Source organism: Blastocystis hominis (genome assembly GCF_000151665.1).
Source record: "Blastocystis hominis, Singapore isolate B (sub-type 7) whole genome shotgun sequence assembly, scaffold_6".
Classification (NCBI taxonomy): domain Eukaryota; class Bigyra; order Opalinata; family Blastocystidae; genus Blastocystis; species Blastocystis hominis.
The window spans coordinates 636,948-658,424 of record NW_013171865.1 but is presented as its reverse complement, the minus strand read 5'-3'; the positions used below and the strand labels follow the sequence as shown (position 1 = coordinate 658,424).

At 47.1% G+C, this 21,477-nt stretch overlaps 6 protein-coding genes; 4 read left to right on the top strand and 2 right to left on the bottom strand.

Annotated features, from left to right (window-relative positions):
* Positions 1 to 4,357: 4,357 nt before the first annotated feature.
* On the top strand, positions 4,358 to 5,359 carry GSBLH_T00004352001 (uncharacterized protein; the record flags this gene model as incomplete). XM_013043232.1 has 3 exons in its annotated part: positions 4,358 to 4,654; positions 4,685 to 5,020; positions 5,051 to 5,359. Exons 1-3 carry the CDS (start codon positions 4,478 to 4,480, stop codon positions 5,357 to 5,359), a joined length of 822 nt encoding a protein of 273 aa, XP_012898686.1. The 5' UTR covers positions 4,358 to 4,477.
* Positions 5,360 to 5,778: 419 nt separating this feature from the next.
* On the bottom strand, positions 5,779 to 6,350 carry GSBLH_T00004351001 (Ribosomal protein S24e). XM_013043231.1 has 4 exons: positions 6,262 to 6,350; positions 6,103 to 6,229; positions 5,985 to 6,070; positions 5,779 to 5,951 (listed from the first exon to the last, which is right to left on the bottom strand). The coding sequence occupies exons 1-4, from the start codon at positions 6,331 to 6,333 to the stop codon at positions 5,823 to 5,825; spliced, it is 414 nt and encodes a 137-aa protein (XP_012898685.1). The 5' UTR covers positions 6,334 to 6,350; the 3' UTR covers positions 5,779 to 5,822.
* A 59-nt stretch (positions 6,351 to 6,409) lies between these two features.
* On the bottom strand, positions 6,410 to 7,479 carry GSBLH_T00004350001 (uncharacterized protein; the record flags this gene model as incomplete). Its single annotated transcript, XM_013043230.1, has 6 exons — positions 6,410 to 6,723; positions 6,754 to 6,944; positions 6,977 to 7,082; positions 7,114 to 7,233; positions 7,266 to 7,336; positions 7,367 to 7,479. 6 exons carry the CDS (start codon positions 7,477 to 7,479, stop codon positions 6,410 to 6,412), a joined length of 915 nt encoding a protein of 304 aa, XP_012898684.1.
* A 200-nt stretch (positions 7,480 to 7,679) lies between these two features.
* On the top strand, positions 7,680 to 11,141 carry GSBLH_T00004349001 (uncharacterized protein; the record flags this gene model as incomplete). Its single annotated transcript, XM_013043229.1, has 8 exons — positions 7,680 to 7,796; positions 7,829 to 7,978; positions 8,008 to 8,088; positions 8,120 to 8,503; positions 8,534 to 9,286; positions 9,315 to 9,617; positions 9,646 to 9,783; positions 9,813 to 11,141. The coding sequence occupies 8 exons, from the start codon at positions 7,680 to 7,682 to the stop codon at positions 11,139 to 11,141; spliced, it is 3,255 nt and encodes a 1,084-aa protein (XP_012898683.1).
* An 894-nt stretch (positions 11,142 to 12,035) lies between these two features.
* Positions 12,036 to 12,606, top strand: GSBLH_T00004348001 (uncharacterized protein). XM_013043228.1 has 2 exons: positions 12,036 to 12,458; positions 12,487 to 12,606. Exons 1-2 carry the CDS (start codon positions 12,137 to 12,139, stop codon positions 12,528 to 12,530), a joined length of 366 nt encoding a protein of 121 aa, XP_012898682.1. The 5' UTR covers positions 12,036 to 12,136; the 3' UTR covers positions 12,531 to 12,606.
* An 865-nt stretch (positions 12,607 to 13,471) lies between these two features.
* On the top strand, positions 13,472 to 13,669 carry GSBLH_T00004347001 (uncharacterized protein; the record flags this gene model as incomplete). The annotated part of the gene is made up of 1 exon (XM_013043227.1): positions 13,472 to 13,669. One exon carries the CDS (start codon positions 13,472 to 13,474, stop codon positions 13,667 to 13,669), a length of 198 nt encoding a protein of 65 aa, XP_012898681.1.
* Between the last annotated feature and the right edge of the window lie 7,808 nt (positions 13,670 to 21,477).

Genomic DNA, 21,477 nt, shown 5'->3' with positions numbered 1-21,477 from the left:
GCGTTTCGCTGAATACGCCGCGCGAGGGACTGACGAAGGAGAAGAAATCGTCGATTCTGCCGGTGGAGGAGCCGGGGAAGAATTTCTCGTTGTCGAGCCAGAACTGGTTGGCGTGGCGGTCCTCCATCTTGAACTGGTAGGTGTCGGCGTAGCCGAGCGAGTCGCGCGATCGCTCGGCGCTCTGACTGGCGGGGACGAAGGGGAAGTTGTCGAGCGGCGAGTTGCTGAGGATGGTTCCGTAGTCCCCCGGCACGACGCCCATCCGCATCTGAGGAGGGTAGGGAGCGGGCTGGAAGGGCGGGTAGGGCGAGTTCTTGTAGGAGGAGTACACGGCCTCGGGCTGGAAGTAGTAGTAGCGCGACGGAGAGAACTTCCCGGTCGGCGCGTAGAAGTCTATCGGGGAGTCCGGCCACCCACACACACTTCTGTCGGAGGCGGAGGAGGAAGCGGAGAAGTGAGGCGTGGGAGAAGGCTCCACGACGTCGTCCGGAACGAGGTGGTACTGCACGAGGATGTTGTACACCTCGTCCACGTTCGCTTCGATCCCGCAGATCCCCACCGAGGGATTCTCCGGCGACGAAGGCGGCTGCGCGCACAGCGACACGCACACGTTTCTAGAAGGGGATGAGCGGGCGAGCGGGCGTACTTCTGTCCGTAGTACTCGACGAGGCTCTCGAGCTTCTGCAGATCGACGCTTTGCAGACTGTCGGAGATTTTGCGACGCAGAAAAGAGCCCTTCTCGAGCTTGCTGATTCGCTTGAACGCGTTGCGCCAGATATCCTTGCTCTTCGCGCAGTACACAAGCAAACAAGGCCATCTCTCGTCGAGAGAGGAGATTCGCAGGTCCCAGCACCCGCATGAGTCGATTACCGCCTTCAGTTTGCTGTAGCGGCATTTGTAAAGGAAAATATGACGCTGGCCCTTGAGAGAGAGCGGGCGTTCAAACACGCCATTCTCTGTTTCTTCTGATTCCAAAATCTTTGTAGGGGAGAGAGAGGCGGCGGTATCCTGGTTCGAAGTACCGCTTTGTGTGTCGGACGGCTGATGGAGAGCCGGCTCCGAGGATTGGAGGTCCAGATCGAGAGGTTCGTCACTACTCGAAGACTGATCGTTGAGCTTGTTCCTCGTTGCAGGACCCGAATAAAGGGTATCGAGTCCCGTAATCAAAGTACAGAGAGAAGTGATCACATTTTGAGGAACAACGGAATAATATTCTACAACAATTTGCTTCGCATTTCTTTTTTTATCTATATTCACTTTTGTGGAATAGCCAAGTTTCGCGATAACACTTCGTAAAAGATCAAGTTCAGGAGTCTCCAACTCCCTTAAAATGTTTACAGCAACGCTCTTTTTACCTATACTAAACACGAAACCGTCAAACCTACTGGAAGCAGCAATCACACCCTGCTCAGAACTAGTAGCTACAGATGAGCCGTGCCTAGAACTTGCCATACCAGCTATTGAATCACTTGTTCGAGCTGATCTATTGTCTAATGGAGGGCGCCTCCTATTTGTTTTTACAGAAGGCGTTTCTCTGGTTCCACTCTGTGATTCAGCGAAAGCACTCTCTTTGTAACCACTTTTCATCACAACTAGAAAGATATATCGACTTCACAAAAAATAAAAGAGAAACGGAGGTTTATTCGCTGTTATTACAGAGTATTTATTCCTCCGTGAAATTCCATTTTGTCACTATAGCTTGAATCATCTTGTGCTTTTTCGTGCTTTGAATATTGGAGATAGACAAAGTCGGAACAATGAAGGAAACGACCCATTCTTGCACACTAATACACCACTGAACACAAAGCAATAGTCTCTGCATGACCCCCACTCCAAATCGTCACTTAGATAAAAAGACATTGGATGGAGCAGAGTCAACTAGAACTTGTTCTCAATCTCTGTGGAACGTTGGGATCAATTAACGATGCAGAAAGGTAGTTTATGGCATGGTTTTCAACGACTTGAAGAATAGGAGCTGAGCAGCGTCTGAAATCATTCTACAACATGGATGGCTTTCTGTCTACTCTGCTCCAGGCGGCAGCATGCACCTCTGCCGATTTCTCTAGCCGGTGAGTTTCCAGCATTTCCATTTTTTACAGATAGTCTGCAAGCGGCTATTTATTTCAAGAATTGCGTTACAAAACGCTGGTGTCTTCAAACCAGCGAAAAAGACCCAGATAACCCATCCATCGTGCTATACGAACCAGTAAATGAAGCTGAAAAGGTTGAAATTCGTAAAGCGAGCATGCAATTGCTCGCAACGATAGAAAACGTGATTGCTCTGCAACTCGTAGAAAGTATGCCGATTCTATTTGGAATGAGTAATAGGCCTGGTGCAAATCGGTCTCGAGGAGTACTATATCAAGTGGCCGTCCATGATGCAAGACGTCGTTGCCTGCTGCAATGGAAATGACATCAACGTATTGCACAGATTCCTGAGCGTCATTGAAGGAATCTGCAGCAAGCTGGAGATCGTTCCTGACAATGACATCGTAATCATGCCGTTTTGGTTTGACTCAAAAGATCGGCAACGTCGTGATTCACTTCATCGAAGACCTCAACAAATTCCTCTTTGACAGCTGGTCGAGTTTGACCTCCCTTCTTCCCCAAGTGACCGGTATGAGTGGATAAAAAGGGATTGAACGAATAGACGACTATGATCGCTGCGAAATCGTTCTGGATTGCCTTCTCTTAATCGCGAACGTGCGTCGCTACTGGATCTCCGTGGATGTCACCAAGAACATCAACACGGAGGAGGAGATCACCAACTATTCCTGCATCGATCTCGATGTTTGGATGGGTTTATTCAGCACCATTCTCACAACCGACATCCCTCTCTTCTGTTTCCTCTCTCTCTTTCCGTTTCATCCACAGCCAACACGCCGTCTTGCACCGTCTTCGAGAACCTCAAAGCCTCCGTCATCAATTTCTGCACCACGTTTCCACGTTTCCACGTTCTGAGTGCATAGCTGCGTGAAACTCTACCCCGAGCTCTTCGTTCCCTACTTCCAATCCTTCTCGACGGCTATCTGGAAATTGCTCACCTCGCTCGGCTCTGCCGACACCTCGCTGAAGTACCAATACCTCGCCGTGTCCGCCCTGCAGTTCTTCTCCATCGTACGCTTCTTTGTTTTCTTCGCGTGTAATCCCCAGGTGTGCACGAAGAATCTGTTCCGCGAGAGCTTCCAATCCGCGGACATGCTCTACGAAATCCTGCACGTTGTGATCGTTCCCAACTGCATGGCCACCGAGGACATCATGGATCAGTTCGAAGCCCAGCCCGCCACGTACATCAAGAACTACGAGGAGGGTTTCCGGACCAATTCGCAGCGCTACGCCGTCGCCAATCTCGTCAACTCGCTCAAGAAGCAGTACGCGGACACGGTAGAACCGCGGGAATGGAGCACTCACCGCGCAGTTCATCCCTATGTTGATGAATGAGATCTCGGAATTGCTCAAGGGCAACGACATGCAGAAAGACTGCGCCTACCACCTGCTCCAATACCGCTACGTGCAGTTCCCCAGCATCCTCAAATCCGCCAAAATCGTCGACGACGTCGCCACGGTCGCCAGTTTCATCGAGTCCATCGCGGTGACCGATCTGATGGTACGGATTCCCGCGGGGTTTCACGTAGAACGCCACCTCGCCGATCGTGCAGGCGGATTCTGCCGTGACGCTGTGCGTCTTCCTGGATCAGCTGCCGACGGCGCTGGTTTTGCCGGTGCTGCAGCGATGCGTCGCGTTGATCCCGTCGGCGGTGGAGTCGGTGAAGGTGTTCGGGCTGATTCTGATGGAGCGGATCCTCGTGAAGTATCAGAGCCGTTGGGGCTGGAAGGACGGGTTTGATGGGTAGAGAAGACGGAGATCGACGTGAACGCGGTGGAGAGCGCGGTGCTTCCCTTCACGGAGTACTGCCTGGACATCAAACTCCCGATCAAACAAACCGACCATTACGCGATTCGGCTTTTCCTTCGCATCGTTCTCTTCCTCAACGATCGCGTTTCTCCTTTTCTCCGATCCTCCCTTCCAGATCCTTCCCTACTGCACCACCATTCTCTACCGGCTCGTCAATCTCCTCTCCTACATCTCCAACGTGGTTCCAAACCCCTACTTCATCCACTACCTCTTCGAATCCCTCGTCGCCTTCGTTCGCATCAGCCGCTCCCAGGCCGATCTCTGCGCCAACATCGAGCAGTACCTCACTCCCTATCTCCGCGAGGTACTCCGTTTCCACGTTTCTCCTTTTCTAGTATCTCAACAACGGAATCGTCGAGTTCATTCCCTACGTGCTCCAGCTCTTCGCTCTGGTTTCCCCGTTTCCCCATTTTCACCTAGATCATTTATTCGCGGTCGACGCCGAGCGAGTCGAACGCCTGGCTTCTCTCCATCGTGCTGAGCGAGGACTCCTGGAAGGAGCGATCCTACCAGACCGCGCTCGTCTTCCTCCTCACCGTCTTCCTGCTTCGCTTCCCCGCCATGTTCGGGCCCGCCGAGACCAAAACGCTCTTCCTTCTCTTCCAGAAACTCTGTTCCGCCCGGTCCTCGCGGCTCGACGGGCTGAAACTCCTCGTGCAGATCGTGTCCTCGCTCCCGAAGGAGGCCATCGAGCCCTTCCTCCCCGCGGTGATCAACATTCTGACCGTTCTCGCGGAGGTGGGCATTTCCGAGTCGGCTGAGTCGTAGCGCGGCGCGTCGCAGGCGATTCGCGAGCAGATTTTGCTGGCCTTGGCGTGGCTGACGATCCGGTTCGGCCGGTCCGCGTCGACGCAGCTGGTGCTGCAGAAGGGCGAGCAGGTGTTCCTCGGGTTTTTCTCGGTGCTGTTTCGCAATGGAATCAACGATATGAGCGAAGTCGTGCAGAAAATCGAGGCTTACGGCATCGTCAAAATGCTGGAGACCGAGCAGGGATTCTACGCGGCCAACCGCGCGGCGCTGGGACAGGGACTCATCGCTGTGATGCGCTACGCGCTGAAGGACGTGAATAAAAATCTCTTTACTGGAGATGCGAGTTTCCTGAATGTGGGGACGAGGGTGAGGAGTGAGTGGTAGAAGGCGGTGGAGTACGATGCGTATCACAAGCTGTCGCTTGCGAGTATCGAGCCGGCGGATCCGATCCCGGAGGTGAAGGACATGATGAAGGTGACACAGGACTTGATTTCAGTGGTGGTGCAGCAGTGCGGAGGGTCCCTCGACTCGGTTCTGCAGGCTCTGCCACGAGACGATCAGGAATATCTTTGGAAGAAGTTGAATCAATGGACTGTTTGTTCTCAAACACGCAAAATGACTAATACTCTCTGGTTTCTCCTGTATATCGATTATGAAGCACACAGCTATTGCACAAGTGATGAAGCAGCTTGAACTTGCCGCATTTGGGACAGACGACGATATTGGTTTTCGGCTCCAAGTTTTTCGTGGCTCTGCGCTGTCTTCTTCTGTGAATGGAGGACTATATAAGAACCAATGCGCTGGAAACCTACTCTCTTTTTGGGAACCGCAAACTGCAAGAAATTGTCCTGAATCCATGTTGCCAAATCTCTTCTTTCAGAAGACTCGCCTCCGTTGGTCAAGGCAATGGGGATTCGCTGAAAAACAGGAGTAACGAGCTGCAACTGCGGAAACACAGGGAATATTCTGTACGAGAAGCTCTGAGCGCAGCGAATAAGAGTACTCAACAGCATCTTCAATGTATGAAAAAGGAGGAATGCTTTTCGGTCGAATAACCGCGGGAACTGCAAAGTCTCGCTTCCCTTTCAATTCGCGCTTCCAACAAACAGAAAAACATTCGAAAACCACACTGATGATATTAAACAAAAGAACTTGTTTAATCATCCTGAGCCTTCTTAGCCTTGTGAAGAGCAGCACGACGACCCGTTCCCCAGATCTTCTTCTGGTGGTTCTTCTTTTCCTTCAGCATCTTACGTCCCTGTCTCTGGTGCTCCTGAATTCCGAACTACATGGTCAATCACACACACACAACTCGTACTCTGGCCAGGCGGTACTTGGCCTCGAACTTCTTGACGTCATCGAGAGAATCGTAGATCAGAGCAAAGCCGGAAGAACGACCACCTCCTAGCTCTCAGAACCACTCAGACACTCCCCACCGAAGGCAATTTGGAATCCAAAGAGGATAATGCACTTATCGTCCTTGACGTTGTACTTCTTGGAAAGGATGCTCTTGAGCTCATCCTTAGACACGGAAGCACGCTTAGGATGAATAACCTCGACGGTCTACACCTAAGACCCATTCTTCCACAACAAACCATCTGGCGACGCTTCAGGAGGGGATTTCTCATGAACTTTCTCACGCGGACAGTAACAGCAGCTTCGGACATTCTCAACCAGTGTTGTTATTGGTTTTCCTCAAATTTAGAGTCGCCTGTTTAGTGGTTCTTGAACATCAACAAACTACTATATGGCACAAACAACGCACTTTCCTTTCATATTCGTTAACAAATCGCATTTAAACTTCTCAACCGACTCGTATACCGTCCCATATCGCTTGGCTGCCTTCCCGCGCAATGTCATCACCAGCGAGTCCGATATTCGCTTGCCTCCGGGCTTTATAATGGAGATCGTTTTGTTGTTTCCGCCCAGAACAACCGTAACTGTGTCATCCAGCAAACCCTCTTCAAACGCGTCCGGATCCATCACTTCGAACTCGCTGTAGAGTCCGAAGGTCACTGCCACGGGGTAATCCAGAATGGTGAGCGGATAGGCAGCATCTGCATAAAATAGACCCTTGCTGAACGTACCATAATCGAAAACAAGCTCCTTTTCTTTGAGTGAAAGCTTTGGGACGCGGAGGGTCAGCAAGGCTGAGAGGAGCGCCAAGCAGCAGGCATCCAAAATACTGCCTTCGTAGTCGATGCAGATAATACTGGCATGGACGCAGATCACTGTGCTGGCCTCTGCACTGTACAATTCATTTAGGTCGAGAACATATCTAGGAGTGACTTCGAGAAGATCGATTTCAACCTTTGGAAAATTTGTTTAAGCACCTGGGCGTAATATTTAGACTGTTTGTCCTGCTCGCCGTAGAAAAAGTCCGCATTGCAGAGAGAAGACAAAACGATATTTACATCTATGTCACAAAACGCACAAGCACGTAGTACCGAGAGACCCCTTTGTGTCAGAGCTTTCCTTGGCTGGGTCGAATGAAAGTTTCAACCCACAGATCACTCCCGTTTCGCCGATACGGACAAGACTCGATCCATCCGCAGTCCCAATATGACCTAGCGTCAAATCAAACACAAGAAAAGCGTACCATACGAAATCAAAATACCACGAGCATCGTCAATTCCTCTTCCATCCGGACGAACCTCGTTTTCCAAATATCTGCAACTAAGTCACGCAAACAATATTTACTGTCCATAGAAAGCTTTGGGTTGGATCTTCTTAAAGACTTCTGCGTCCATGGTATAGAATGGAATGTTTTTGGAAGAGAGGAATTCAAAACGAGAGGAGCGGTTATTTTCCATTTCTGACGACTTTACGTGTTTTTCAAAAGAAACATTTACTTTCGCTCTAGGTGGAGTTGAGTGCATTCGATCCTACCGAAACAGTAAAATTACTTTTGTTCTGCACCTTTCTCCCTGTATTGAGTAATTGCACAACCTTGCATCATGGTACGCTCGTTTTTGTGGTGGATCGGCTTATTTTGTAGATAAAAATACAAGAGATGGAAAACTTGCTACACAGACTTTTGGGAGGCGATAATGCAAAACGTGAAGCCGCTGAGAGGGTCATAAATGAGTTAGAGAAGCAGCCCGAGGAGTACATGATTTCCTTAATATCTGTATTTTCTGCTTTCGTTTTTTACCTTTGTAGGTGTTGCGGACGTCGACCTTGTCATCTGTGCGAAACCTTGCTTGCATTCTGATTCGCCAAAACCTTAATGTTTCGGAAGAAGGTCTCTGGCTGAAGTTAGACCACAATTTCCAGTGTTCCTTTCGGAACGAGCTTCTGCAGCTTCTGGAAGTAGGTCCGGAGTCGTCGGTTGAGTCTAGACGGAGAAAGAGCTAAATGTTCGCGAAAAGATCTGTCAGTGCATCGGCGAACTGGGTCTAAATCTCCTCGAAAATAACACGGTGGGTCTCTCTTTTCTTATTCTATTTGCAGTGGCCCGAGTTGTTACCCATCCTATTATCGCTCTCTCAGTCGCTGGATCCCGCGACGCAGCTGAGCGGCCTGACGATTCTGCATTACATCGTTCCTTATTTCGCCTCCATGGACCGCGATGACATCCCGAGTCTCGTCGCGCTGTTCCACCAGACGTTACAGCAGCACGAGCAGCCGCTGATCCAGGTGGAGACGTGCCGCGCGGTCTGCAGCCTCCTCTCGAAGCTGGAAACGAATGACACGATCCAGTTCGTAACGCTGATTCCGCTGATTCTGCGCGCCTTGAGCGACATGCTGAACCGCGAGCACACGGAGTTCGCGTGCGAGATCATCCGCGCGATGAGCGACCTGGTGGAGGTGCACGCGACGTTCTTCAAGCAAAACGTATCGCTCCCGCCGCTCCCTCCCCTCTAGCTGGAATCGCTCATCCAAGCCATGGTCTCTATCGCGCGCTCCAAGGCGCTGGACGACGACACGCGGCAAGCCTCGCTGGAGTTTCTCACGCTGCTCATCGAGAACTCCCCGAACATGATCCGCTCGCTGCCCACGTCGGTTCTGCTCACGCCGCTGCTGCAGATCCTCTTCTCCATCCTCGTCGAGATCGACCCCGACCCCGCGCACACCTGGGAACAGGACGAGACCGAGCCCGACGAGGCGGAGCCCTCCATGTTCAACTACACGCTCGGCGTGCTCGCCCGCGTCAGCCAGGCCATCCGCGGCCGCGTGTTCCTCCCGCCGCTCTACGCGCTCATCGACCGCTCCATGCACAACGCCGACTGGCGCTACCGCCACGCCGTCATGTACACGCTCTGCCAGGTCGGCGAGATCGTCACCGACGAGACGCAGCGGCGGCAGATCGCCCACTACGTCATCACCTCCTTCCAGGACGCCCATCCGCGCGTCCGCTACGCCTCCGTCCGCTGCCTCGGCCAGCTCGCCACCGACTTCCAGCCCTTCCTCCAGCACGAGCTCTCCGTCTCCGCCCTCACCGCCATCTTCTCCCTCCTCCACGCCGACCAGCCCGTCCGCGTGCGTTTCATCACCGCCGCCGCGCTCATCAACTTCGTCGACGGCGCCGACCCCGCCGTGCTCCAGCCCGTGCTCGGCGACATGCTCCACGCGCTCCTCGACGCGCTTCCCTCCTCTCCGATCCTCGTCCAGAAGCAGGTACGCGTCTCCCGCGGTTCTCACGTAGATCCTCGCGGCCATCGCGTCGATCGCGGACTGCGTGGGCGCGGCGCTGGCGCCGTTCTACCCCGCGGTTATGCCGGTGATCAAGCCGCTGTACACGCAGCCGTCGGAGGCGGCGGAGCGGCTGGGCGACAGCACGGAGCGGTCGTCGTACCGGTCGACGGCGCTGGAGTGCATCACGTGCGTGGGCGCGGCGGCGGAGGTGCCGCAGTACCGGCAGGACGCGCGGGACGTGCTGGAAGTGATGTACCGCGAGGGAATGGGAGAGGTGGAGGAGTCCTCGGAGATGAAGAACGCGATGATGAGCGTAGGGAAACGGAGAAACTGTGAGGTAGGCGTGGGGACGGATGTGCTCGGCGCTGAAGGAGGATTTCCTGCCGTACGTGGACATGATCGTCCCGATCCTGCTGAAAACCGCGAAGCAGGAGGTGGAAACCCCCGAGGAACTCGACGACTTCCTCGACGAATTCGACGTAGGTGCGTGCGTGTCGCTGGAGGGTAGGAAGACACGGACAACATCCGGACGAACGCGATGGAGGAGAAGGCGATCGCGTGCCGCACGCTGGCGCTGCTTCTGAACACGCTGCACTGCGGCCTGGCGAGCTATCTCCCCGCGATCACGCAGACCCTCCCGCCTCTTCTCAACTCCACGTTCGACGACATCAAAATGGCGGCCTTGGTGTCGATCCCCGACCTCTTAACCGCGATTTCCGAGACCATCCAGGACCCCGCGTCGGTGGAATCCTACCGCCAGACCTTTTTATCTCTCATCGACCTGCTCCTCTCCTTCATCGCCGACGAGTCCGAGCTGGACATGCTGCTCCCCGCGCTGCAGACGCTCTTCTACTGCATGCCGCGCGCCGTGCTGCAGCGGAACGGACCCATCCCCATCATGCAGGGCGCCGAGGTCGCGCGGATCATCGAGGTGCTGCACGCCGCGCTCAAGGCCTCCTTCGAGCGCCGCGCCATCCTCAGCGCCGACGTGGAGCGCGAAGACTGGGACGAGGAGGAGGTCGAGGAGTTCAAGGAGATCGAGGAGGGCGAGAACCAATCGCACTACTGGATCGCCAGCATTCTCGGAGAGCTCCTCAACGGCCACTCCGACTTCGCGCTGCCCCTCATCCACGAGATTCTTCTCCCCGACCTCTTCGACTGTTGCGACCCCTCCAGAACCGCGGGGGACCGCATCGTCGCCCTCGTCGTCATGGAGAAAATCGTCGAGTACTGCGGGAAGGACGCGCTCAGCTACTACCCGCAGTTCCTCCCCATATTCCGCCGTGAGCTCCGCGTCCCCGACGCCTCCATCCGCGAGGTGGCCGCGCAGGCCCTCAGTTTGGCGGCAGAATTTGGCGGGGAGCTGCTCTGGGACACCGCCGAGTCCTGCGTGCGCGAGCTGCAGAGCGCTCTGGAGGACCCTGCCGCGGCGGAAGCGTGCTACGCGGAGGCCAACCAATGGGGAATCGTGGCAATGGGGAAACTGGGGTTCTACTGCGCTCCCGCCATTTCGACCCTCCCCGCCGTGTACCGGTTCTGGCTGGACCGGCTGCCTATCGAGGACGCCGATCTGCTGGAGATCTGCTTGTCGGTGATGTGCGCGCTGCTGGAGAAGGGAGATGTCGCATTTCTCGGGGACACCCAGCAGAACGTGCCGCGCGTTTTGCAGGTCCTGTGTGAGAGTCTGGGAAGGCTGGGGAACGCCGCGGCGGAGCAGCAGGTGCTGAGGATGATTAAGACCATCGAGATGCAGGCTTCGCCGGAGCTGATGAACGCGTTGTGGAACGTGCTGGGGAGCAAGGCGGAGACGATCCGTCAGAAATTGCAGTCCGTTTAGCGAAAGAATGTCGTTTATGTCTATTCTTTTATAGTCATGTTGTTTGTTTAAGTCATTCGACTGTCCGTGTCCGTGTCCGTGTCCGTGCCCGTGTCCGTGCCCGTGCCCGTGTCCGTGTCCGTGTCCGTGTCCGTGTCCGTGTCCGTGTCCGTGTTACTATCAGTACTGTTGTGGTATTTTTTTGCTTTGTTTCTCCTTGAATCCATATTTGTTTGATGCAGATTCCAGAAATCGGGACGATTTTGGGATTTTGGGTTGGGAGGAAAGTATTTGGTTCAGATTGTTGACGTGTGGAAATGGACAACGAGTTGATGAAAAGACTCAATGAAAAGAAATACTTGCAAACATTCCAGTATTTGAAAGAGATCTACTGCGACGATGTGGAGTGCGTGCTTTCCGTTTTTTCTGATTTCGTAGACTTTCTGGTAATTTTATATCGCTCACAAAGAAGTCCTCGCTTATTTACTGCCTGAAGGACATTATGCAAGCTCTCTGTGGTTCGGAAGTGTCAGTCGGCGCACCTTCGTTCTCCATTCTGTCCACCTATTCGAAAGAGGTGTTTGTCTTCAAAGGCAAGGAGTTTGGCTCTGTAAAGGTGGTAAACCAATCTCTCCCCATTATTAACCGAAATATGTAAATATCGCCTCTTTCATCGTCATCTCCAGCAACCTACACCTGCTCTCCAAGAAAAACCAGGAAATGTCTCTCCCAGAGCTGGTTCTCGCCGTTTTTGGCTGCTACCCCGAGAACCACTTCCATCTCTTCCCCGTGCTCCTCCAAGACAGCGGGAACGTATATCTCCCTCTCTCCACGAAGCTGTTCCCTCCGAGGTCCTTCGATTCCTTCATTTCTCTGTATCTCACATCTCCAACAGCGACATTTCCCTCCACCACGCCCGCTCTATATTCCCAATTTCTTTCCCACAACCCCTCATCCAACTCAAAAGACACGATCGACGTAACACCCTACGAGTACTTCATCCTTCGCTTCCTCCGATGCATCGCCGATCTCTCCATCGACCCTCTCTACTCCTTCCAGCTCTCCTCCGACACTCCCGAATCCCAGCAATCCGCCGAGACCACCCGCGGCACCACCGCTGTTCAGTTATTCATCCAAATCATGAACTTCGTGATCCACCCGAATTCTCCCTCCAAACCGCTCCCCGCGGTTTCCTCGCGGTCCCCCTCCTTCCAACGCCCCGACTTCTTCCTGTTATCCGCGGTCTCGGAGCTGTGGCTGAGCCGGGACAGCTGTCTGAGCGACTGGAACCGCCTGTTCCAGACGTGTCTGTCGCGGTCGGTTTCGATGAGTTTTTCGGTAGAAGCGAGGCATTGCTGGGACGTAGATGCTGCCCTCGCTCTCCCGTGTGATGTTGTGCTGTTTGTTTGATCTAATTCGACACCTGCAAGCCAACGAGGCGTTGCGAAAGGACGGGACTTCCGAGATGTTCGTGGTGTTGTCCCCGTTTTTGTTCTTTTTCTTCGCGAAATACTTCGCCTTCTCCGATTCCGCGTCGATCGACCCGCAGACGCAGCTGCAGATCGTCGATGTGGGGCCTGGAGGCGCGCTCGATTGTAGCTGGTGCGCTGCTGGTGCGCCTTCCTGACGCCGTGGCGCAGCGACGAAGAAATCGCGGGCTATCGCCTGTTCATCAGTCGGCATTACCTGTTTTATCGGGGATTGCTCGTCCTGCTCGTGAAACTCGTCGCGTTCAGCCAGCTGCAGGCGAAGCAGGTTCACGACATCGTCGATCGCGTCGCCTCCGTGTTTTCTTCGCCCGTTTTGGCGGTGTTGAACTCGTGCGACACGCTTTTAGACATGTGCGAGCAGCAGAAACGATACGACGACGTCGCCATGCAGCGGCAAAGCGAAGTTTTGCACGACGGAATGCGCGTAACGCCCTCGCCGGCGCGGCTGAGCCGTAGATCCTGGGCGTTTCCGCGAGCGGGAAAGTGAAGGCGTCTGCGAATGACCACGATGTCAATCTTCGCTTCGTCGAGAAGCTCGTTCTGAGCTGTCGAACGTCGAAAGAGCCGCTGCGAGCGGATTTGCTTCGAAAATGGGCACGAATTTTGGAATACGATGAGAGCTCGTTTTTGTCGACGTGTTCGAAGCTGCAGAAGACGGATTTCGCGGAGGAAGAGAGTCCGAGCGGTGCGTGGAGCAGTTTTGTGGCGTGGATCGTGGGGCTGAGCGATGGAAGTGAGGGATAGAAAGAGTTTTTGTTTTCGACGGTGGCGACGCAGCGGCAGCGACGGCCGGTGCGGCTTTGCGACCCGGTGAATCGGTTTGAGAACGTTGTGGTGGTGCGAGGATTGGTGAAAGCGACGATGTGGGTGAATTGGATGCTGTTGGTGGCGCTGGGAAGAGAACGCGAGGTGGAAGGAGTGGATTGGGAGGAGTATTTTAACGATCCGGAGCATGTGATGGTGAATCTGCGATGGCTGGGCGATGTTCGGAACGTGGTCTGGCTGATCTTGTTTCTCCAGTTCTGCAGGGTGGTGTATTGGATTGGGATGCATTTGTAAATTGGAGTGTTTGTTGAATACTCGAGAATGAGGGCGAAGTGGAGGTGTGTGAGTGAGTGAGTAATTTGTCAGTTTTAATAAATGTTATTTAGTGTGTTAATGATATTGGTTTATTAACGGTGGTTTGTGGTTAGAGATATTTCTCAGACTCCGTCAGTTGCGAGACTACAGCTTGAAGTTGACCCTAATTATTTGTTTAGTTTCTCTCGCTGTTGCTGACCTTGGACAACTAGTATTATTGTTCATTATTGGAAATTTGGTGTGAAATGTTGACAGTATTTTAACACGCTAACCTATACTGTTTATCGTAAGGTGAGGTAAGCCATGTACTATTGTTTGCTCATCCATGGCTCACTTAGTGACGGTACGTATTCGTGGATCAACCCTTACAAATATCGGAACCCCTTCATCACATCTAGGATTGTATTGTTCCGATCAAAGGAAAGACAACTCGTTTTTCATGTCAGACAAACGATAATGCACGATTTTTAGTGTATGCACATTGCAGTCTAAGATCCATCTTTTGTAGCCTGTGCACGTTTCGAGTGTTTCGGTAAGCTCTATGATGGTATTTGTGAATGCTTGGTTGTTGATGGGTTTGAATGTATTTTCGCTCCCTGCATCTCCCTTCCTCTCTGCCTCAAGTACACGCTTGTACAAATCGGTGTTCTTCTCGCTCATTTTCTCACCATCGATTGCCACATTACAAGAAACATCCTTTACTACATTGTGTATCACTTGCTTCTCATCCACCAGACAATATATCTTCGGTCTGAGTCCCACAAACTCTGTGATACGATGGACATTGTGTTTATCCTTCAAAATGGGTTCCTCTAGTTTCTTGTTGAAGTTGAGAAATGATGAGAGCGAAGGGAACTTTCTCTTGTCCACTATCTGTTCGTAATAGTTCACGAGTTGTCAATAGAAATAGCTCGTGTTATTCAACTCCGAGAAATCTAATGGCTTGCACATGTCGCACATCTTGTGAATGTTGTTTCCTCGAACCTTCAACTGCACGATGAACGAGCCTGCGTCTTGTACCAACAGCTCTACGTTATCGAATGTGATCTTGAGCACATTGTAGTAGAAATTTTAGATGTTGTGTTTGGACATGTCGAGGATGGCAAATCTTATGAAGAATGGTTTCACCACTTTTTCTCACCTCATTATTCCGATTGATACCATTCAGATTCTCGGAATACATGGCGCTTTCTACGGTCATATCGTGCCCATGCTTCTGGATGATAGCCTCACATTCATTCCATGTGGTGGCGAACTTCACTTTCATTCGTTTCAATCCAGTCTTCACGAATTTGCCTTACGTTGTATTTGCCAATAACTTGTATAGGTTCTTCTCCACAGTGGTCTTGGATTTGGCTCGTTTCTCATTCAACATGTTCCCATATTCGAATATGAATGACGCTTGTTTGAGGAGTGTATATGTCAAATCCTATGAACGAAATCAACCAGAGTATAATAAATGAATCAATGTCGTACATATTCAGCAGCAATCCAAACAATTATACGTTCAAGAAGCTCGATAACATGCTCATCAATATGCCCGAGAACGACAGCAAACATGTCCTCGTGCATGAGACAGTGGATGACGTTCCTCAATATTCATGGACAACACATTCTGGGTGTTTTGTGAAAGTCAATAATGCCACATTGTTTGAACATACACCCACATCCACTCAACCATTCAATAATCAATGCCAATTCCAATTATCTTCTGCTTTATATTTCATAATCACATCGATTCCATGTTACAATGAAAATAATGCCCTATTCAAACATTGTGATTCCATCGAATCGGTTGTGGATAAGGGATACAAGGTGAGTGTTTCAATGGATGGTGTGTGCCTGCTCGATGTACCATTCATCGATATACTCAACAATCTTGTGATCCTTTCCCATACCAAACTGAAAAATGGAATCGAATGGACAAATGAGAGTCATACGATCTCTGTATTCACGAATATCCCTTCTCTTGTATGTCTGAGAGGTGTGAAAAACATCACGATCGTTTTCAAACACTTGGGCGAGGTTGTTGTTTCTTCTTCTTCTTCTTCTTCTGGGTGCTCGTAATGGGTCGATGTGACCTTGCTGCCTCTCTCAATGCATTGGGTTCCTTACCACTCTTGGATCGCGTGATGGGTGGTGCTAGTTGTGGTTTGCATTTGCTTGCCAGCAGTTCCCAATCATAACACTTCTGTGTGCTATCGCTTTCCACATTCTTCACTTCGTACATCAATGGCATGATGTGATCGTCAATATCAACCACTTCAACCAAGTCCTGAGACCATTTGTTCGTCAATGATCGCTTTTCCAAAATGCGAGGTCTTCGTGTCACTCGAACATAATCACCAACATCGAATTGAGGTGTTGTGTCCTTTGCTGTCATATTGGATGGTTCTGTTTTCTCCATGTACAAGATATCGTTGTTGTTGTTAAGCCAAATGTCATTGGGTGTATATCCGCTGTCTCTGTTCTTCCTTCCATTGTGTCTTCGAACTGTACCATCGATCAAATCAAACCATACACCTTTCCATTGATTGATTGAATGGAAGGAAGGAACCATGATGTGTTCCTTGATATCTCGAATTGTTCGTTCAGCTGGTACTGCCTTATTCGCTGAATCCATGTGATACATGGTGATGTCATACTTGTTCAAGATGTTGGTACGAAAGATGGCATTGGTGAATTCGGTACCTCGATCCGAGCAAATATGCTTTGATGATTCACCATATGTCTGAATGATATCCTTCATTGCATGAGTGACTTCTGTAGCACTCTTGCTTTTCAGTTTCCGAGTCATCAGGTATTTCGAATATCCATCAATACATACAAGGACATATTTGTATCCACGATTCTTATAGAATCCAATACTCTTTGTGATCCTAACACTTCTTGTATCTATTTGTGTTGTTTGGAAGAGAAGTCGATGAGATCGATGAAGTATATGTTTCTCTTGAATCCACTGATGATCACTCGAGTGGCGCCTCTTCGTTTTGCTGGTTTCCATAGTTCCTTGATCTCATTCATGCTCCACACACACCTCGATAAATGAATCGCTTTATTCAAGGAATGAATAAGTTGTGTCAGAGGAAGAATCACAAACTGGTTATAGACTCAAAATGCATTTTCTCCACTATACACTATTTCAAATAGAACATCACTTGCATTCAACATTGTGATGATCGTTTTGATATCATACGTACCTCGTGGAATCGATATTACACTTTCATCTGTTCTACCTCCATTGATCACAACTACTTGATCAGATGGTACATTATTGAATGTGAAATCGGTATAGAATGATACAAATAATATGTAACACTTATCGAATGATCGAGGATTATCCAATTGTATCTCCTTCTTGTTATTGTTTCCAAATACTTCAATCATACTGAATTGGTTGGTCGATGGAACTGGAGTATGCAATTGATCACAAACATCTTCAATAGTCAATTGGAGTTCGAATCCACCATTCAATGTGTAATATTACCATTCATATCCTTCAACACAAACATCAATCGATCAAATCGGTGAATCATCGGTATACATATTTCTTTTTTACAGGACTGATATAATTGATTTCAGAATCATCAATGACCAATGTGGTGAGTGAATTGTTGTTCTGATTAGCGATTTCAAATCAGATGATCATACCAACGATGAATACACTTGAATCACTTGACAATTTCGAGTGATATCAATCACATTCGATCCATAGAACGAAGCAGGGAATACAATCATGTGATTTCCTAACCCAAATATCTCTAGTACATCTGAAGCAATCGTGAAATCAATAGAGTATGGAGATTGGATCCAAATACACTCATAACTTGTATCCATTGTGGAAATTGAAAATGTAGTATTAATCATGGTGTTCAGAATGGCAATAATTTCACTCAGTGTATAATAATCAGGCGAGATCGTTATCCCTTCACCATTGATGTTTGTCACCACATTGGTTGAGTCCACAATATTGAACATGACTTGATTGGGTTTGAATAGAACAGTCATGGAAGTGATAAATGGATTTCTGAACTTGTGAGGATTGATCCAATCGAATGTGCCAATGATAGGTGAATCTTGTATGAGAATAGAATAATGCATGTTCTCTCTTTACCAAAGACACTCATGACTTGCATAGACAACAATAGATGGATTTGTGATGACAATGTACACACATTGGCTTTCGGTCATTACAAATAAGCAAACAAACATGTAAATACAAGAGAAATAACAATAATTCACCTTAGCTAGGTATGTCTACTGCTTTCTTGCATCCAAGTATAACTGATGCAACAAACACAACAATAGAAACGAGCACTAGGTTGATAGTAGAAAGGAATTGGAGTAAGAAAGCACGAAACCTGATTCCTGACCGATGATTGTCGACCAAACAGCCTAGGAACGATAGTCGATGACTCAGAATCGGTTGGTCGATTACAACAATAGACAAAGGATCGCAATTGTGGTCACTGCACATAGCAGCCTATAAAGAAAACTGCCACCAGGTTTCACGCAAATAGTGCCATTCCCTTACTACTATTGTTTCATATTAATGAGGTTTAAAATAGCTACAAGTTGATAAATCATATTATTATTGATCGAAAGAGCTTTTTGTTATTGTGAAAATAGGATCATTTTTGTTATGTGACATGTATCAAATATGGATGAACTTATCAATAGAAATAGGAAGGATGAATCAGTCATTTATCACAAGTATTGTTGTATTTCCTTTGATATATGACTAATCTGTATACTATAGTCTCGAGATACTTTGAATCAATACTTGGAAAATGAATATCTGCAATAGAATAACAACAAATGTGTATTGTTTCATTTTGGTGCATATTGTGTGATATGAATTGTATCAAAGCCCATAATGAATTTACATTCTAAATGTGACAACTAATAATGGTGCTAGTTCGTGTTACAAGTTGAGAGAAGGAATGAGCAGTATTAACAAACAAGAGTCTTCACAATAGTTATTCTCAATAGTATTGATTGTGAATAGTTGATGTTTTGTCATCATCATCATCATTATTATTCTGTATGGGAAAATAGAATAATGTGTATTTGTGATTGATTGTATATTTTGGCTTATTAGTATACTCCATGGAATAGAATACTGTGAAAATAAGATAGGTAAGTGTGGAATAATCAGAAATGGCCAATATGAATGAAAACAACAATACTAGAATGTAATAGAATAGTAGAAAATAACATATGTATGAAGTAGCAATGGAAATGCAGTCATTTTCACAAATTATGACGAACAATAGCTGAAATGATGATATATCACAGGAATCTGTTTTAGCACATCCTGAAACGAATTACATAGATCATGCATAGTTTTGCTTCAAAACAAACAAAATCCAGACAAACACGATTCTGTCATTTCATTGGTTTAACACAATGTTTGATTCTGTTAAATCCATTTTCATAAAATAACTAATTCTGAGTAACAGGAACAATATTGTTGATACTTAGTACTGGAATAACCAATCGATGAATGAATGATTGGAGTTTGTAGTAAATTCCGTTATTGTTAGTTGGAATGCACAATGATTGGTATATAGTGGTTGCAATTGAATGATTCCTAGATATTATGACAGATTGTATGTTATATGTGAATAGAATAGTACTGGAATGATTTGGGTAATTGGTCATAATCTATTGAATGAATATGAGTTGGATGTACAAAGATTGCATAGCATGGAGATGGTTTGTATCATGAATGAATGAAATAAGAAATAGTATTCATTGCTTAAGATCTTAATCCATTCAATGATATGTATTAGTTATTTATTATGAATGTAATACGTGATAATGATAATGAAGAGTGAATGAGAGAGAATCGAAATGAATGGGAATGTGATTGGTTGTGATATTGGAGTTGGATTCGATTCGATTTCAGCAATTCAACACTGAAATGAAAACAAATAAATGAATGAGTAATCCTACAAACATTGATTTGAATTGAGTCCATACTGTGATTATGTATATTTTGTACCATAAGAATGAATGATGGATTGTTGACAAGGAAATATCGTTAAATCTGTATAAAGTGGACCAATCATGTGAATTGCAATGGGATATTTGAATGATTATACCATCAAATCATTGAATGAATGAATGAATGATATCTTATCTAAGAATTGATTGACAATCTCAAGACACTACTCACAACCAATTATCTGTAAATCAGTAACAAGGATGTCATTCATTCATTCATTCAATCTATTCTATTCTATTCTATTCTATTCTATATTCATTCATATAATCATATTTGATTCACTTTGGTTTGGATGGCTGATTGAATGATTGAATCAACCAACAAATCATTGAATCAATGAATGAACGAATGAACGAAAGATTCTCTCTCTGTGGAGTGATTCACAAAACAACAAAGACCTTTATCACAACCAATGAACTGTAATTCTGCATCAATAATGTCATCGATTCAATCATTCATTCAATCATTTGTTCATGCTTTTAGAACTGTTTAACGCATGATTGATTGATTGATTGATTGATTGAATCGATGCCTATTTTGTATACTCTTTCATAATATGAATCTATCAAACAACAAAGCAAATAACAACAATAATAACGACAATGAATTTGTTAAAATGGCACAGCAACAATAATAACAGTAATAGAAATCAATGAGAATAATAATAAGATTATGTGTTCAAAAGCAATGTCTAAAACAGAAATGAAATGAAATGAAATGAAATAATGAGCAGCAACAACATAATAGGAACGAACAATAACATGAGTAATAATCCAAATAGATGAATTATGAACTCAATGCAGTGTCCGATATCGAATCAATACCAAATTGATGTAGAACAAACAATGTGTATGTGAATAACAGGCAATAATGAGAATAAGAACAGTAAAAGGAATAAGAAAAAGAATATCTGAGAACAATCCATAGCTATTGATGATTAATAATAATAATAATAGTAATCATCACAGAAAAAGATATTGAAACAATCATATGTGTAGTTTAATAAAGAAATAAGGAAAGAACCAAATCCATGATAATAATAGTCATATTATTGGAAATATGACTATTATTATTATAATGGATCAATCAATCAATCAATCAATCAATCAATAATACTTACTGATCGATTCTGAATAATAGATCAATTAGATTGTTATGTGGAATGATCGAAATGAAGAACAAACTCGATATGTGAAAACAAACAAATACCAAGAATGCATATCAATATCAAACAATCCACATAATTGAATGAATCTATGTGAATCGATTCAGATTTCAATATAAATGAAGAGAAGATCATTTGATTGTCGGTTTTCATGGAAAGATTGATTGTTGTCACGAAACATCAATCCGATTGATTTGAAATGATTTCGTATTGTAGGTTCTGATTATTGATTAAATCATTTGATAGATAGTTTGGTCCATTGCAAACTACAACTACTACTATTGTTGTTGTTGCTGTGGATGTTGCTGCTGCTATTGTTACTTCTCTCTTTCTCCCCTACCATTCATTCATTGATTCCAAACCATCAAAATCGATAACAATATTCCTTGTCAACAAAAGAAGAAATGGAATCAATGAAAGCAAAGAATCAAGTGTTTCCTTTATGGCAATCAATGATCCATTAATCTATGAATAAATGAATGAGTGATTGAGTGATGAAGGAAAACAGAATGAATGAATGAATAAGAAGGAAAAACAATGTGTGTCATATGATATCGGATACTGGAAGGTAGGGGAGAAAGATGGGATGATGATGATTCAACTTCATTGACA